This window comes from Bombyx mandarina, chromosome 21, assembly GCF_030267445.1.
Source record: "Bombyx mandarina strain Sakado chromosome 21, ASM3026744v2".
Classification (NCBI taxonomy): domain Eukaryota; kingdom Metazoa; phylum Arthropoda; class Insecta; order Lepidoptera; family Bombycidae; genus Bombyx; species Bombyx mandarina.
Genome location: NC_143227.1, coordinates 13,599,560 through 13,619,636, shown reverse-complemented (window position 1 = coordinate 13,619,636; position 20,077 = coordinate 13,599,560). Strand labels below are relative to the sequence as shown.

Here is a 20,077-nt window from a genome sequence, read left to right as displayed (position 1 = left end):
ATAGTGGCATTCACGGTGCGATGTATATGAGGACCCTCACCAGTACCAGGGAGATCGCGAGCTTTTAATTATATACAGCAACAAACATACAGCATTGACAGGTCACAGGTCCAGTCACCAGATTAATTAGCATGCCCTTGTAAAAAGTTTGATAAAAGGTTCACATGTATTAAGAAAGGAATGTAGGAAGCCAAGTCTTCGTCAGATGAGCCGCTATGTCCTTAGTTCGTACGTAAGGTTGATACATAAAATCTTCTTAAAAATATTACTCTTAACCGCTACCATACAGTGCTATCGACTCATTTGTTTGTTTGTCTATATCAGGTACCAGTAGCTACATACGAACCAATAGCCTTTACCAGGAATATCAAATAAAAAGTTTTTGTTTGAGCTTAAAAGCTTTTATGAAAGGAGCTTACGTTTGTTTTGGGCACAAACGAGTTTACCCGCAATATAGGTATATGCAGAGATTGGATAGATTGCAGCACTTGAAAATATTTTGATTTATCCAACCTTTTTTATCGCCCTTGTAGACAGACGAGCACATGGCCCATCTGATGGAAAGTGATTACCGTCGCCCATGTACGTCAGCAAATCAGGGGCAGACCTAAGCCGCTGCCTACCGTTAAGTACTCTCCACGAGCCTCGTTTGAAGAAGGACATGTCATAACGCTCGGGAAACACCGTGGAGGAGAGCTCATTCCAAAGCCCGATGGTATGTGACAAAAAGATCGCTGGAAACGCACTGTGGATGAACGCAGTGGCTCCAGATAATATGGATGAACTCTGAACCTGACTTTTACAGTGCAGTATATACATTAAGTATAGTTTTTCTGATAACATTGAAACAGAATGAGCGATGTTGATCAAATGTAACGTCTAGCTACTATGGGACGACGGGCTAGTTAGTACTACATAGTTCAGGGAAAAATAAAAACAAAAATCCATTTCATTGGGCTAAGTAATAATAGGTATGTCGGAGAAACCGCAATATTAACACCATCATCAGACATCATAGGGGCGAATAGGGTGATCGAGTTAAGAGAAATACCTATGTGTTTGTCGTCTTAGAACAATTTAGAAATCTTCTCTTGACGTTAGCAAACGAAAACGAATGACAGTTCTTAGGACGGAGGCACCGCTCTTCAAGAAGGCTGTTTGGTAAATGTGATGACGTCTATGCGCCTCCATCGGCTAGGCTCTGTCGTAGCACGAAGTTAGCCGAATTCCAACCTCTTGTGAGTCCGCACGGGTAGGTACCACCACCCTGCCTATTTCTGCCGTGAAGCAGTAATGCGTTTCGGTTTGAAGGGCCGGGCAGCCGTTGTTGGCATACTGATCGTGCCGCGTTTCGTTTTGCTACCAAACCAATGAACGTCTCCGACAGGTATTATATATTTATGAAAATGTAGAAAATCGACCCCTAATATTACATATTTAGACACTGATCGTAAATTTAACAATTTTTCAGAGATATTTTTTTATTGTAATATCCACAAATCCAATAATTAATTTTGTGAATTTAGTACAAAAATGAAAAAAACATTATCCTTTCTAATAAGGTACTACCATAGACAAGTTGATAAAGTGGCCATTTTAAAACATGTCAACATTTCAAAACATTTGCTGCTTCTCTTTCTATAAAAGAAACTATCAAGATTATCAACAACTTGGGGCATTAAAAATTCGACAAAAAAAATTCATATTAAAGCAGTTAAAAATATTGTAATATATTTGTTTTTGGAACGAAGTTCCTTATGGGACGATGCGAAGGGGTACCCTAACCGGGAAAAACGTCCGTAACGTAATTTTTTTATTAGTAATGCACACAGTGTACGACTTAACTTTGTAAACGTACAAAAAATAACATATTTTTTTATCATTCATTGACCACGATCTCAGAGCGTTCGTTTGCGCAATACACTAACTCTTATGCAAACAACTTGTAACTATACTTGAGACCTTACAACTTATATCTCAAGGTGGGTGGCGCATTTACGTTGTAGATGTCTATGGGCTCCAGTAACCACTTAACACCAGGTGGGCTGCGAGCTCGTCCACCCATCTAAGATATAGAAAAAAATTGTAGAAAAGACCTTACTGGCGTCTCGATTTGGAAATCCATTCCAATCCTCGCTTGACCGTCACCTTCGGAGTGGTGATACTGAATTCCGAATCGGTGGTAAGTATGTATAATTAAAAGCACCGTACATACATGTATCCGCCATAGACCTTTTTTCATACTTCAGTGGTATCCGCAATAACTCGTTGGATTTGTCTCAGCGTGCGCTAGATGTCACTCAATGACAACGAGCAGAATGACGCGTCCTTTGCGGTCAGTGGCTCAGTATGGAGTGGGATAATCTCACTGAATCACGCTTCTGCGGTTTATGTAATAAAATCAATATCTGAATACAATTAGTGTTGGAATTTCAAATCAAATCTACGAGACCAATCCCCCTTGTGTCCAATTGTATTGGAATCCAATTAATTCTCAAGTAAATACGAGAAGATTAAATATTCCACGAACTTTATCTAGATTATTTGCAGTGACTTGTGGAATTAGAAAACTTACAGCCTCAAAAAGGATGAATTTTGAGAAAACCAATCATTCTCGCAGAACTGAATGTAGCGCTCATTGAATTTAATTATCTTAGGTTCTCATACATCGCAGGAGTGCTTGGAACTATTTTAACGTTAAATCTCCTCTTGATTATTTTCGTTTTAAAACTTCATAATCAAATAAAATAAAACTTTATTAGCTAAAACACGGCTTACAAAGTTGTTGATAGTTATTTTATAGAACAGCGTATTTCTACCAGGTCGGCGGGCAAATGTTATTCAAAATTATTTACATTAAATGCAGTCAGTAAATATGTTAATTAATTAAAATATCAGACAACAAAGTAAATCAACTGAATAAGAATTAGTTATTTATGTCATAAAACGAAAGCAAAGAACAGAAAGAAGCGAATTTAAAATCAACATAATGATTTATCATTTAAAAAATCGTTAACTGTATAATAACATCTTAAGGTTTATAAAATTTTCAAGTGCTTTTTAAATAAAAATACAACTATAATCCCCTGCGACTCTCTGAAGTTGAAATAAAACTCGAGATTAATCTGCGGTTTGCTGAGATTGTCGAGTGCTAAAATTAATCTACGGCTTATGCTGTTGAAGCCGTAAATACATTTTAAATTCCTTTCTCTAAATTGTTTGTTATTTAAGACGAATCTTTGAGTTTTTTTTTTATTACAATAACTACATAATATGCTTAAAGCAAGTATTTAATGCAATCATTTCTGTTACAATTACGACACATTCCAACCGTGTTGCTAAATGATTAGCACTTGTGAAAATAGTTCATGTACGTATGGATATTTTAATTGATTTCTTAGAACGACTGAAAATTGTGTTTGGTAGCGACACGCGCCCAGTGAAGAATGATTTTTATTAAAATTTGAAACTAACGCAATCCGGGCAAGTTATTACCCGGAGCACACAGGCTCTTGATTAAGAGACAAGGCAAGATCCTGCTTCGCCGCTCCCAGTATTATAAATTATCATTCTAATATAACAAGCGCTCCGTGATTTTTTTATTTTTCCAATGTATCTATCGTATCGCCGTGCACCATGTTTTATATTCATCTTGTCTTATCTTTAAGGTAACTGAGTAGAATTGGGTATAAAAATTTGACAAACTTCCATCCGTATGTCGGTGGTCCGAAAAGTCTCATCTTCTTTTTCTTCACCTTATACCAATAGGTGGGGTCGGAACAGTTAGTTTTTCTCTTCGATTCTCTTCTATCAGCCGTCAGCTCAACACTCACTCCTCTCTCTCTCTCATATCGTCGTTCACACACTCCATCCATGTCTTCCTCAGTCGACCCCTCACCCCTCTACCGAGAGGTCTGGTCCGACAAGGCTGACGTTCTTGAGTATAAACATAATCAAATATAATAATAAACTTAGAGAACGCTGATAGATGGGAGAGTGTATAAACATTTTTTAAAACGTCATACAGCGTTACGAATCTTGAAACTGAAGATGAATTTAATTAAAACTATAGTGAGGGGTAGATCTCAGGGGTATTATTCAATAAAACTATGGGTTAGTCTAGTGACAAGATTAGAATTAGACATTTGATATACTAATATCAAATGTCTAATTCTAATCGTCTAATGCAAAGATTTAGACATGTGAATAGATCATAGATTTAGACAATTTAGAAGAATTAGACATCTGATATTAGTATATCAAATGTCCAATTCTAATCTTGTTACACAAACAATTTTCGGTTTTTAAACGATAATCGCCCGGAACGTAGATTATACACCTCTCTGTCAAAAGACGGACATAGATAAATGTATAACTAATATATAAATCTACAGTGGTTTTTACGGATGTTCCGTTATAACCGAACCGCGCATCCGATTGACTTGAAACTTGGTATCCATGTAGAAAATACATGTACTTAATGGATAGGCTAATATTTATATGACTGTTCGACTCCCTACACCAGTTGCGGGGGCGTTAATGATAAGAATCTATGTTTTTTTTTTTTTTATTGCCCTTGTAGTCAGACGAGCACACGGCCCACCTGATGGTGAGTTGTTACCGTCGCCCATGGACTTCAGCAATGCCAGGGGCAGAGCCGAGCCGGTGCCTACCGCTAAAAAAAAAAAAATTATGTTAATGGGGGTAGAAATAATAATGTTAACTTTAAATACCCAGCGAAGCGGACGGGTACAGCTAGTAAAAACAAGCCGCCAAGCCATATTAACACGCCCCCTTCCGCCACCGCCACCGCCGCCGCCGCCGCCGACAGCCAAAGCCAACGAAGGGGGGATAGTGTTAATAAAACAAGCCGTGCCAGCCATTTCTACCTGCTTTCTGCATTCTCGCACAAATAAAAGAACTTGTCGTTACGCTTCTGGTTTTTATTGTCACATCATTTGCAACACTATAAAACTTAATTATCGATGTACCTTCATCCGAATTATACCTTTGCACAACGGTAAGCTATCCCCGACAACAACGAGACTATTAATCCACCGGCTGCCGTATTGCCTCTTAAGTTAAAGCCGGTCTTCAAACTACGGATAATCTTGTTCTACCTAAAATTTTAATGAATTCTCGAAAGCAGTTTCAAGTCTAGGAATTTCCTATATTCGTAAGTCTACCGATTTAATGTTACAATACAATGTAGATTTGTTTCAGTCTCATTAAATAGTGAGGATTGCTGTACTGTAGCATGCTTTTTTTTTAATGCTTAGATGGTTGGACGAGCTCACAGCCCACCTGGTGTTAAGTGGTTTCTGAAGCCTATAGACATCTACAATGTAAATGCGCCACCCACTTTGAGGTATACGCCCAAAACAAACGTAAGCTCCTTTCATAAAAGCTGCCCGCCTTTTAAGCTCAAACAAAAACTTTTTATTTGATATTCCTGGTAAAGGCTATTGGTTCGTATGTAGCTACTGGTACCTGATATAGACAAACAAACAAATGAGTCGATAGCACTGTATGGTAGCGGTTAAGAGTAATATTTTTAAGAAGATTTTTTGTATCAACCTTACGTACGAACTAAGGACATAGCGACTCATCTGACGAAGACTGGGCTTCCTACATTCCTTTCTTATTACCTGTGAACCTGTTAACAAACTTTTTATAAGGGCATGCTAATTAATCTGGTGACTGGACCTGTGGACCTGTCAATGCTGTATGTTTGTTGCTGTATATAATTAAAAGCTCGCGATCTCCCTGGTACTGGTGAGGGTCCTCATATACATCGCACCGTGAATGCCACTATCTACCTTGAGACATAACGAAGGAATCGCTCATCATCATCATAGTCGGTTACTCTTAGCAGAGCAATCGTGGTCATGGAATCCTTGTTTATGATAAGCCTTGACAGCTGTTCTCCAAAGCTCTCAAGCTGAGGCTTGGCACACGCACTCGTCAAGTCGGATTTTGGTAAAAATTTTCACTTGATCAGTCCAGCACATGGGGCATCGTCCATGAGAACTATTTTATTCATTTATTGCTTAAATGGGTGGACGAGCTCACATCCCACCTGGTATTAAGTGGTTACTGGAGCCCATAGACATCTAAAACGTAAATGCGCCACCCACCTTGAGATATAAGTTCTAAGGTCTCAGTATAGTTACAACGGCTACCCCACCCTTCAAACCGAAATGCATTACTGCTTCACGGTGGAAATAGGCAGGGTGGTGGTACCTACCCGTGCGGACTCACAAGAGGTCCTACCACCAGTGATTAAACCAGTGCTGACCAGTGCGTTTAAGTGAACAAATATCTGAAGTGAGAAACGACATTTAAACATCCCGTCACTCATTTTTAGAAATGTCAAAGTCTTTATTGTATAGCGACCTTGATGATCGAAGATAGCGACTATTAAAGCGGATCGATCGCATAGCTGTTTTTTGCTGAGCCTTTTAGAAAAAGGCTGGTTATTAGCTCCTTCCCCGCGGGCTTACATCTTGGGCTTAATCCTCAATTTACTGATTTTCAAATATGTACAAAGTGACCTATAAAAATATGTTGTAATTTTCTTTGATCACAGTAATAGATGAAAGAAATTAAAATATTATCTTTCATCTCATAAATCTAAATTACTCCGCAAAATTACTACATGTTTTCGTGACGACTTCGTAAGATATAAGCTTTGACAGTTTAATAATAGTAATCATTCATGCAAATTTCGACTTTCGTTATCAGAGCTTTTGATGTTTCGACAATTTGGTTATTATTAACTCATTAATCGTGTAGGCACGGACGGTCCGTGACCGCGAAAACTAATATACTCGTAATTACAAACGTCGGTAACAATATAATGACAATAAGAAAGGCGAAATTAAGTCAAAGACTTAAGTATACGTAAGTATTTACACAGGTGTATTTACAGGTGTTTTTGTCCTTCAGGTCTTTCTAGTGACTCATACAATGCATTCTGTGCCTTGGCCCTGTCAATAGCTATAGCCTTTTTAGCGGATGATTGATGATTGGTATACTCAATATTTCTCTCGGTGACGAGTCCTGGAAGGCTATGCTCGACTTCTGCGAGTGCACCATCTCGCAGAAGGAGGCGGCGGGGCGAGTGAGGCAAAGCTCTCCTCACTACGCAGAAATCCGCCGCCGCCGAGCAGGGGGTCGGGACCGGGGTCTCGTCCGTAACCCGGCCCTCTAAGAGCTTCGGGCTCCACCCGTTTTGTGCGGGAAGGAGCCTAGGTGTGGGGCGGCGTGGTAAGCCGCGTTCCCCCGACCGCTCCGGGGGAAGGTGTAGCGCGGCGCCATCAATGCGGGCTCTTGGCCCGTCGACCGAGGGAACCGGCGGTCGTGTCGCTGGCGGCCGCCGGTCCGGCGTCTGGGGGACGGCGGGATGGATGTAATATGCTCTGCGTAAACCCTGTCCCGCCGTCTCAATAGCTCCGACTGGGTTCCCACCCGGTCCGGGGTAGGGCGCCGGCTGTGAGCGGCAGGAGTTTTTAGTGAGGTTCAACTCCCACATACCCCACCTGCCGCGCGGGGGTGGTGAACCGGCGATTTTCTCCTGTGGAAAAAAAAAAAAAAAAAAAATACTCGATTACCCTATTTCTGACGATGGTGTTAATAATTGTGGTATCCCCGACATATAAAATTTTTTTTCGCATTGACCAGGGGATCCGAAATCACGTGTTTAGGGAGACGGCAGCTGTGTGTTACGCGGTCTTTTAAGTCGGATATGTAATTAGAAGCGGCCACGATAAGACGGTTATCTTTTATCAAACAATATATATAATCAATTATAAAACCCTAATCACAAACTGTAAATTTCAATTATAACCACGCAGTGTAAACGAATGCCATACGATAAATAAATAATAAGGGGTTGTTTATTTTGGCAAACAAAAAATCGATGTTTTACTTTCGATATTTATCATGCATATACTTTTGCATCGATAAATCGGAACCATACCTAGTCTTACCATAAATACTGAGACAAAGGAAAAAAAAAAATTATTGCAAATAACGTTTATTACTTTTACAGTGTGTTAGTTTAATACATAAATATAAAACAATTTAAAGTATAAAAAGCGTATTCGAAGTGGTCTCCGTTGGCTGCAATGCAGTCTTTTAAACGTTGAGGCCAGTTATCAATAGAAGCACGGACTCTTTCCATCGGAAAAATGTTCACTGCCAATCGTACGGATTGTTTTAGGGACTCCAAATTATCATGGCGTTTAGAGCAAGCCGTACTCTCTAAAACTGACCATAAATCATAATCCAGCGGATTAAGATCGGGACTAGACGCCGGCCAGTCTTCAGCTCTGATGAAGTCCGAAACGTTCGTTTCCAACCAAGACTGCGTAGACATGCAGTAGAAATACAGCAACAAACTGTAATCAGTAATCGGTATTAACTGGTGCTTTTTTTTTCCACAGGAGAAAATCGCCGGATCCCCGTATGTGGGAGTTGAACCTCACTAAAAACTCCTGCCGCTCACAGCCGGCGCCCTACCCCGGACCGGGTGGGAACCCAGTCGGAGCTATTGAGACGGCGGGACAAGGTTTACGCAGAGCATATTACATCCATCCCGCCGTCCCCCAGACGCCGGACCGGCGGCCGCCAGCAACATGACCGCCGGTTCCCTCGGTCGACGGGCCAAGAGCCCGCATTGATGGCGCCGCGCTACACCTTCCCTCGGAGCGGTCGGGGGAACGCGGCTTACCACGCCGCCCCACGCCTAGGCTCCTTCCCGCACAAAACGGGTGGAGCCCGAAGCTCTTAGGGGGTCGGGTTACGGACGAGACCCCGGTCCCGACCCCCTGCTCGGCGGCGGCGGATTTCTGCATAGTGAGGAGAGCATTAACTGGTGCTAGGGCATAATGTGCAATTTGTAAAAAAAAAAACAAGTAATTGATGTCGTGCGAGCAGTTATAACCGTCCCGACCGCTTTCTGCTGATCATCAGGTGGGCGGTGCTCGCGTAAAGCGATAAATAAAAAACGTTTTAGTGCAATTGTTGCAGTAATTTACCGATAGAGTTTAGGTCTCCTTCGGAGGCACCCAGGCAGCTGTTAGCAAATCCCACGCCTCCTGGCTGAGCCTTTGCTCGCCCACCTGTCCTGGTGAAACTGGAAAGGCCTCCGGGCCACCAGTAAGCAACCATGAGTAATAAAAAAAACACGTGTGGCACTCGGGGACTGCCGCGGTAAAGCTATTGCATAACATTTTTTATCAACTTATGCAATTATTAGACAATAATAATTTATTATTAAAACAATAATAAAATAAGACCACGCTATACGAGTATTTATAAACATTAACAAAATCAAAACATTAACTGTCCCTTTCACGCTCATAAGCTAGACCGCGCAAGAGAAAGATGGGCAGATTTTTCATGATGCGCATGCAGTGTGACGTCGCGCCGCACGCTTATTCACAAACACTACACAAGCACAACGTGTGAATATGTTGAACGCGAGCTACATGGTAGGCGAAGTGGGGGGTGTTAGGTTTTATTTTCGTTAGGTACGGAATTTCTTGATTCGGTCGCCGCGCTCAAAGCCCGCGATAAAAGCCATGCAATAGCTTAAAACCAATAGAGTGCGAAACACGAAACTATTTACAGATAACTTACGAAAGTGAAATTGCATCGATTACAGCAACTTTGTTTTTCAGGCTGGGGCCGATCCTCATCCGAGGTCCCCGCACCTAGGGGGCGCGCGGGGTATGTGGGACTTGACGATCTGCAGGTTGGGAGTAATCCGCGGGACCATGGAATTTAGGGCCCTACCGCACTAAGCAACTCCCCTGCACTCTTACACCCGACGTCCGATCTCTGTCCGGGGTGAGAACCCGGTCAGAGTACGATCGATTTCAGCAACTGCCCTAAGCATAAATATTTCTCGACGTTCTATTTTAAAGTCACTTTTACTTTTCATTACAATATGCTCGGTATAGTACTTTGTCTTTTCCATGAGGACTCAACGTCTAAACAACAATTTGACGTCAATTAACGTAAGAAATACAATGCTAAAATGGTTGTATCACCTCCCGACCATTAAAAGTAATTGCCATTTTAAATAATAAAGTTGAAAGGATGAAATAATAGATATTAGCCTTGTAGTGACGTCAGTGTAATTAACTATTAGTGGCATCTACGCCCCTATTATCAGTTCGATCGGAACAGGTAAACAAGTTAACATGCAATATCGTTGTTGGATGCGATGTCGATAAGTGGATGTGGTAAAATGTATTTCAAACAGAGCTCTACTGTGTTTATATTAATGGAAATCTATATATTAATACGTGAAGCAAAAACTGTACCCCTTTTTACGAAAATTGCGTGGACGGAGGAGTATGAAATTTTCCACACTTATAGAGAATATAGAGAAGAAGTGCACAATGCTAATATTTTTTTAAAATAATGCGTAAAAGATACATTACATCAATAAAGAAAACATTACACACACTACATACCATGTATTTGACGCACACACGCATGCATACTATTTATTGTCAAACTTTTGTTCTTGACGTCTGTTGTCAAATTGAGATTAAATATTGTTTGTCTTTGTTAATATTTTTATAGTGTAGTAGTAATTATAGTCGAATTTCGACTACCGGGGGATTACTAGAAATGTGTCAGGATTAAGTTCTGCAGTGAACGAAGCGATTCGGATGTGGTTTTAGTATTGTTACGCGCTGGGGTTCGGGATGAATAATAAAATCTACCGAAGTACAGGTTAACACTGCATTAGCACTAAAACTAAAATCTAAACACTTAAAACACTTCACAAACACTTTAAAATTCTGAATTCGTTTCTTCCGCTTCGCTTCAGGTGATCCGTTCGCTGTTTCGCTTCGAGTAGTTCCGATTACTAACTGACTGCGTGCCATCTCTGCAACGCTTTTATAGCCGATATCATATCCCTAGAATTAACGGGAATATTCCACACATTTCGAGTATTGTGATTCCGCTATATGACAATAGATGGCGTTGTACTTCTCGAGCGTTCTAGGTGCTACTAAAACCTTCGATATTCGTTTGACTATTCAGCGATAGATGGCGTTACTCTTACCGGGGTAACAGTGTGTAAGATTAGACTAAATCGATTGTTTAATGTGAAATCGGTTGACAACTAAACTGTGGTCGTCGTGGCCTAACGGATAAGACGTCCGGTGCTTTCGTGTTGAAGCGATGCACCGGTGTTCGAATCCCGCAGGCGGGTACCAATTTTTCTAATGAAATACGTACTCAACAAATGTTCACGATTGACTTCCACGGTGAAGGAATAACATCGTGTAATAAAAATGAAACCCGCAAAATTATAATTTGCGTAATTACTGGTGGTAGGACCTCTTGTGAGTCCGCACGGGTAGGTACCACCGCCCCGCCTATTTCTGCCGTGAAGCAGTAATGCGTTTCGGTTTGAAGGGTGGGGTAGCCGTTGTGACTATACTGAGACCTTAGAACTATATCTCAAGGTGTGTGGCGCATTTACGTTGTAGATGTCTATGGGCTCCAGTAACCACTTAACATCAGGTGGGCTGTGAGCTCGTCCACACAGCTAAGCAATAAAAAAAAAAAAAAAAAAAAAACAACACAACACAACAACTTTTTATATTAATGTTTTATTTATAGGAGTATTTTTTTTGCCTAACTTTATACGTATGAGGCCAGCAGAGTCTATCGAGAAACTTGCTGTTCAGAGTACGGTCAATGGTAAAAGACCTCATGGACAAAGCTCCATGCGCTGGACTGATCAAGTGAAAATCCTTACCAAAACCCCACAAAACGAGCGCCAAGCCGCAGTCCGTGAATTATGGAGAACCGCGGTCAAGGCTTATCATATACAAGGATCCCACATGACCACGACTGCTCTGCCAAGAGTAACCGACTTTGATGCTTTTTTGACTTCGCCTTCGTTAATGAGCGAGCTCTCGGGGCTCAGCCCGAGAGGGCTTGATAACATCTGCCCTAGATAGAGCAGTACTTCGCAGAATCTACCGTCGCATTGAAATCGCGACCTACTTAGAGGACTGCGGTGTTCGCATTAATCAGAAACCAAAACATGTCGCGAGCGAAAATTGAATCAAAATACAATATTGGTGAGTATGCGGTGCATCTGTGTCGATTGTTTGGTAAAGTTTGTTTATACACAATAAACAGATCGATCTAAGTTGCGCTCAGAACAAAGGCTAATCAGAAATTGTGTTAATATCATGAGTTTGTTGGAAACAAATTAATCGTGTTAATTTTTTATTATTACTTAGATGGGTGGACGAGCTCACAGCCCACCTGGTGTTAAGTGGTTACTGGAGCCCATAGACATCTACAATGTAAATGCGCCACCCACCTTGAGATACAAGTTCTAAGGTCTCAGTATAGACAACGGCTACCCCACCCTTCAAACCGAAACGCATTACTGCTTCACGGCAGAAATAGGCAGGGTGGTGGTACTTACCCGTGAGGACTCACAAGAGGTCCTACCACCAGTGATTACGCAAACTATTATTTAAATATAAAAAATAAATAAATAAAAATGTATTTAAATTATGAATATGGAAGAGTACTGTAACGATTTGATTTGATTGGACGGGTGATTGAGCTTACGGTCCACCTGGATCTAAGCGGTTAAACGAATCCATAGTCATGAACGACGTAAATAATTCTGAAGTCGACGTGGTCTAAAGGATAAGACGTCCGGTGCATTCGTATCTAGCGATGCAACGGTGATCGAATCCCGCAGGCGGGTACCAATTTTTCTGATAAAATACATAACGGGTGTCTCAGAATGTTTTTCGTTTTTAGATGTTAAATAAAAAACAACAATATTTGTTAAAACTCGTTTTATTTATTGTTAAATTAAAGACCAGTTCTTGAAGTTTATTTATGAAAAAACAACCGCTTGCAAATACGCACCATTCACTAGTTCACACTCATTTAATCTGGAGCTAAAATTTTCAATCACTCGCTGGAGCATTGCTCTTAGAATAAGTGTTGATTTCTTCCGTGATTCATTGCTTCAAAACATTCAGGTTGGGTGGCAATGGATTGTGAACTTTACTTTTTAGGTAGCCCCATAGGAAAAAATCAGCAGGAGTTGATGTCTCCTCGGCGACTTATCACTCTTCCAGGGAACAAATCTTAAAGAGCAGCTAATGAGTCATTTGTAACATGAGAAGTGGCTCCATTTTGCTGGAAAAAGGTGTTGCGGTTGTACCCATACTGGTTTTGCATATCTGTAGCCAAAAAAGTCCGGATCATATGGCAGTATCGAGTAGTCAATTTAAAAACGAAAAACATTTTGAAACACCCTTTACTTGACAATTGTTCACGATTGACTTCAACGGTAAAGGAATAACATCGTGTACTAAAAATCAAACCCCTAAAATTATAATTTGCGTAATTACTGGTGGTATGACCTCTTGTGAGTCCGCTCGACGAGTAAATTAACCCATAGACACAGCCCACTGAGTTTCTCGCCGAATCTCTCAGTGGGTCGCGTTTCCGATCCGGTGGTAGATTCTGCACTAAGCACTGCTTTTGCTAGGGCCAGTACCAGTAAAGGTACCTCAAACACCAGTCACCGTCCTGGCCGAACCGACGAAGGGCTCGACGAGTAAATTAACCGATAGACACAGCCCACTGAGTTTCTCGCCGGATCTTCTCAGTGGGTCAGCACGGGTAGGAAAAAAGAGCAACGAGCTGCAAGACGTTTTCCGTGTTTCTTCAAACATTATCACCAAGATACACTAATGAGGCTATCTACATATTTTTATATACTTTAATTTTCATTTAAATATTATTTAATTGTTAAATTAAATTAAAATTTAATTAGTATAAAACATAATAGGGTGGGGAAAAAGTCTTTTCGCGTTATAGTTTGTATGAACTTGTAATAAAATCTCTTTGGCTCTACTATTTGTATCTGGCTGGTTTTGGTATTATTAAAAGTTTAAATTTTAAAGAAGATAATTCCAAATTCAATTTAGGAAAATGTGTGATTTTACTTTATTTTTCTTACTGTCAAGATGAGTGAATCTAATAAAGAAATTCGATACATTTTAAAATTTTACTACAAAAAAGGTAAAAATGGACCTAGTGCAGTGTCTGTGAGAGTAGCACAAATTTGATTTAAGCGTTTTCGATCCGGAAATTTTTATGTCAAAGATGCACGTCGCTCTGGTTATATTGCTATTACGCTTCTGGCTATTACGGATAAAATGGAAGCCATTTTTTAAAAAGTGGAGCACGATCGCCATATCAGTAGATATGACGTAGATGAAGAACGAGGAATTGACCACAAAACAGTTTTGGCGCATTTGTAAAAAACTAGGTACACAAAAAAGCTCGATATTTGGGTACCTCACGAGCTCACTGAAAGAAACCTAATGAACCGTGTATTCATTTGTGATTCTTTATTACGACGTAATGAAACAGAACCATTTTTGAAGAAGCTGATGAAGGTGATGAAAAGTGGATTACGTACGACAAGAACGTGCGAAAAAGGTCGTGGTCACAGGCCGGTCAGGCTTCACAGACTGCGGCGAAACCCCAGTTAACTCGCAACAAGGTGATGCTGTGTGTTTGGTGGGATTGGAAGGGCATTATTCATTATGAGCTGTTATCACCAGGCAAGAACATCGATTCTGAACTCTACTGCGAGTATCTGATGAGATTAAAGCAAGAAGTTGAGACAAAGCGGCCGAAATTAATCAACAGAAGGGGTGTGGTTTTTCATTATGATAACGCTAGACCTCATACATCTTTAGTCACTCAACAAAAATTAAGAGAGCTTGGCTAGGAGGTGTTAATGCATCCGCCGTATAGTCCTGACCTTGCACCTTCAGATTTCCACCTGTTTTGGTCTCTTCAGAATTCTTTAGGCAGTGTCAGGTTAACATCACGAGAGGACTGCCAAAACCAATTGTCGCGGTATTCTGATCAGAAGCCCCAAAATTTCTATAGCAATGGGATCATGTCCCTACCTACAAGATGGCAAAAAGTTACGAACAAAATGCCTACATACTTTAGTACCTACATACTTTAGTTAAATGTTAATAAACTATATTAAAAAAGGTTGTGAATTTTCTTAAAAAATGCGAAAAATCTTTTTCCCCAACCTATTATTTATTTTAATGGACAAATAATTGCATACCGCCCACCTGGTAAGGGGTTCTATAGTCCATTGAAATGTTTAAGGACCGAATATTGCATTTTTTAGAGGACGCAATTTTATTTTTGGGACATGGGCCATGGGTCAATAGAAGCTTAACCTCAAGTTTGTGGGGTCGCCACCCTTAGACCTTTAGACCCTTAAACGCATAGTTGTATGACATAATATTGTATGACGCATAGTTTCCGAGATATCGCGAAAAATGTATTTTCAGCCCTTTTTCCAAGATAGCTGCCGGGGGACAAGGGTGGCGACCCCGCAAACTTGAGGTTAAGCTTCTATTGACCGCCCACACATGTCACAAAAATAAAATTGCGCCCTCTAAAAATGCAAAGCTCATGTAACATTTCAATGGACTACTAAGCTCGTAGGCAAAGTGTGATTGCTGCCATCAACTTTAAATCCTTGAGATCGAAGCCTAAAGAAAATAAAAATAAAAACATAATTATGTACACGGAAATACCTACTTAATTTAGTTAATTCAAAATAGCAAATACAAATGCCAGAACTGAGAGTTATTTGCACTGTTGCAATTGCTCGCATGCTACAAACGAAGTATCTCTCTCAATGGAACATAATTTTATTTTCACAGAGCTTTATCAAACAAACAGCTATGCACTCCGAGATATGAAGATATTTTATAATTCCATTTTCAAACAAACATTAAACAGATGCTGAAATGAAATTTATGAAACCTTGTTTATCAATGCTTATGGCGACATCAAATATAATTCTCATCAAAAAATCAATAAATTAATAAACAGAATAAATTGAAGGCAGAAGTGGAACATAGCTGAAATCATATGCCTGTATTTCGATCTGATCGACGATTTGATCTGAATAATTTGAGTAACTCAGAGTTTGTATTTGCTTCTTTTCTTACTGGGTGACCGAATCCACGGCACATCTGGCATTAAGTGGTTATAGATGCGCCTTTAAATCGTAATGTGAGACGACATCTCGATTGTATTGTTTTTTTTTTATTGCCCTTGTAGGCAGACGAGCGCACGGCCCACCTGATGGTGAGTGGTTACCGTCGCCCATGGACTTCAGCATTGCCAGGGGCAGAGCCAAGCCGCTGCCTACCGCTAAAATGTTTCGCTTTAAGCCCAAACGAATTGGGCCGGTTTGAGGTTGAAATGGGCAGAATAGTGGCGCCCAATGCGGAATCACTACAGCGCAGCGGTTATTATAATTGTATGCACGTTGTACTTCGATTTATTAGCAATCCGATCGGTCTCCTCACATTACCCTCCCTTGGAAATAGGAGATCTGGGATCAAGTTATCAAGAAAAGGAGTGGGAGGGTCGAGTTTGAAATTAGTTGCTTATTTTATTTCTACGCATTTCAAATGTACGTAGTTGAAACAGGTCTTAGAAATTGATATTATAAACGGAGAGATTGCATTAATCTAATACACGTTTTAGTTGGCATTATTTTCATTACTGCGGGGATAGCCCCAAATAATATTTGTTTGCTGTTTAAGTCTTTTATTGCTTAAATTGGTTCATTGTTAGTGATGGTAGGGCCCGCATGAATTCATACAACTATCTCTTATTCCCTTTGTAGGCGGACAAGGCTACAGTCGATCTGATGGTAAATAGTTACCGTCACTGTTTGATATCAGCGATGCGATAGACACAGCCAAGCCGCTGCCGGCTATATCCGCTTTTTTCAACCGCGAAAAAATCAGGTATACCGGTTTTAAACAGTGGAACAGTGGTTACACAATTTATTGGATTCTGCAGCGGTTTTGAGATCAACAAAGGCTAGTTCACGAATACTCATGGCCAGAAGTCTCTCAGTGGTCTATTCACATACGATATCGATTGAAGGTTGTATTAGCCAAATAATTGGGAACCTACAAGCACAATGCAGTAAAGTTTTGTCAATCTAATATATATATTTTAGTATGTTTTAATTAGCACGAAGCGAAGACAAGAAGACTGCAAATAATGTTACAGTACATACAGAGATCGCACTGTAAATAATTCACTATATTATACATTCAAGTATTCATTTTAAGTATATACTTAGTCTGGCCATAAATACTGTTACTATTAAAAATAAACAAAATATTACATTTGAATTTGGAATCTGTCATTTTTATATGACTGCTAATGAGCAGCGCCAATTCTCATTTTGGCGCCAATACATTAGGTACAATATTTTGCGATATTAAAACGGAGTGGGGTAATAAAGAGAACCGAATCGCTGTGATTGCATTACACAAAGTAGGTATGGAGCCAAATACAATTTTTAAAACTCTCCATACGCTTGGTATTAGTAAAATGTTTGTGTACCGGGCTATTAATAGGTGCAATGAGACCTCCTCTGTTTGTGACAGAAAAAGATCTGGCCGTCCACGTAGTGTTCGTACGAAAAAGGTGGTCAAAGCAGTAAGGGAAAGAATTCGAAGAAATCCTGTCCGAAAGCAAAAGATTTTATCTCGGGAGATGAAGATAGCACCTAGAACCATGTCGCGTATTTTAAAAGATGACTTAGGACTTGCAGCCTATAAGAGACGTACTGGTCATTTCTTAACTGATAATTTAAAAGAGAATAGGGTGGTAAAATCGAAACAATTACTGAAGCGGTACGCAAAGGGAGGTCATAGAAAAAATTTGTTTACGGATGAGAATTTTTTTACAATTGAGCAACATTTTAACAAACAAAATGACCGTATTTATGCTCAAAGCTCTAAAAAAGCTTCCCACTTAGTCGATAGAGTGCAACGTGGGCACTTTTCCGACTTCAGTGATGGTTTGGTGAGGTATTTTAGCTATGTAGGAGTGACCGAGCCATACTTCGGTGTTCGAATCCCGCAGGCGGGTACCAATTTTTCTAATGAAATACGTACTTAACAAATGTTCACGATTGACTTCCACGGTGAAGGAATAACATCATGCAATAAAAATCGAAACCCGCAAAATTATAATTTGCGTAATTACTGGTGGTAGGACCTCTTGTAAGTCCGCACGGGTAGGTACCACCGCCCCGACTATTTCTGCCGTGAAGCAGTAATGCGTTTCGGTTTGAAGGTTGGGACAGCCGTTGTGACTATACTGAGACCTTAGAACTATATCTCAAGGTGTGTGGCGCATTTACGTTGTAGATGTTTATGGGCTCCAGTAACCACTTAACACCAGGTGGGCTGTGAGCTCGTCCACACATCTAAGCAATAAAAAAAAAATAAAAAAAATTGTGAAAAAGGTATCAAAACATCGGTACAAGTGTATCAAGATACCATTCTTGAGAAGGTAGTGAAGCCCCTTAACAACACCATGCTCAATAACCAAGAATGGTCCTTCCAGCAAGACTCGGCGCCAGGTCATAAAGCTCGGTCTACGCAGTCTTGGTTGGAAACGAACGTTTCGGACTTCATCAGAGCTGAAGACTGGCCGTCGTCTAGTCCCGATCTTAATCCGCTGTATTATGATTTATGGTCAGTTTTAGAGAGTACGGCTTGCTCTAAACGCCATGATAATTTTTTTTATATTTATGTATTAAACTAACACACTGTAAAAGTAATAAATGTTATTTGCAATAGAAATTTTATTTTTTCCTTTGTAGCAGTATTTATGGCCAGACTAAGTATATAATATATAAACGAATTGCTATTCGTTAGTCTCGCTAAAATTCGAGAACGGCTCGACCGATTTGGCTAATTTTGGTTTTGAATTATTCGTGGAAATCCAGAGAAGGTTTAAAAGGTGAATAAATATGAAAATGCTCGGAATTATATAAAAACAAACAATTTTGTTTTTCCTTTGTCGGACGGATTCCTTTTGTTTTTTTTAACTTTATTTTATACAAAATCGGTTGAGGCACTACGAAGTCTGTCGGGTCAGCTAGTCTTAATATGGTAGATATATATTTCTTCTGTGCGTGTGTTTGTCATTGAACTCCTCCTAAGCGGCTGGGCCGATTTTAATGAAATTTTCTGTGTACCTTCAGGTGGATTCGAGAATAGTTTATATTTACAAATCAGCCCGGCAGATGGCGCTGCAGTCGGTATCTAGGCTATTTATCTTTACTAGAAATAATTTATATGGCAAAACAACGACTGCCGGGCCGGCTAGTTAAATGTCTAAATATAAATGAATATTGTTAAATTAAAACTTACCTCTAGCGGGATCACTCCGCAAGTAACACACACATCGGCCAGAGCCAAATGCGTCATTAACATGTCCACTCTCGACTTCCTTCGGCGAGGTTTGGCCAGCTTCACCAATACAGCGATATTGCATACACCACCGATGGCCAACAGTATGGCGTACGTGGCCAACACCGGCCCTTGGTCCAATGGTACCAGGTCTGCGCTCGAGTAGTTCGAAATCTCCGTGGACGTCGCGTCAAAGTATTCCCAAAACTTCTTATCAATTTCGGAAGTGGGCACTTCCTTTGTATCCTCATAATCGAAATTCAAATTCACCATTTTCATACACCTATACGTCACTTACACGAATAAGCTTAACTTTAATATATTTTTAAAACAGAAATAACATTCCTTTTCCTAATGTACTGTTACCGCTAGTAACCACTAGGACTAGGACATTCACAACGATACACTACTAACACAAAAAGGCTTTTAAATAAAGTTACTGTTTTTGTTTACAAACATCGTTTCTTCAAGAAACCGTAGAGCGTACGTGCTCCCCTCACGGAATCCGGTTGAGAACTAATGTAGGCAGCTACGACGCTACGCCGTAGAAAGCGTAGACCAAAATTATATTAAAAACTTTATAGTTTTTCAAAGTCCATAGCTGAATATCCGTAAACTAAATCTGTATTTACGACACGACCTTCTACCCTTAATGTTACATGTGTATTAAATTAACGAAATAATAATATAAAGGGACGGTTTTATTAAAATGTAATTCAGGG

The 20,077-nt window shown here is 40.1% G+C and overlaps 1 protein-coding gene across 1 annotated transcript in view; it reads right to left on the bottom strand.

Moving 5' to 3' along the window:
• NGR-A29 (neuropeptide receptor A29) overlaps positions 1 to 19,843 on the bottom strand; it is a 94,831-nt gene extending 74,988 nt beyond the window's left edge. The window contains exon 1 of the mRNA XM_089736587.1: positions 19,317 to 19,843. Within this exon, the coding sequence (XP_089592713.1) occupies positions 19,317 to 19,634 (318 nt within the window). The 5' untranslated portion in view covers positions 19,635 to 19,843. The remainder of the gene's footprint in view (positions 1 to 19,316) is intronic.
• Positions 19,844 to 20,077: the final 234 nt, after the last annotated feature.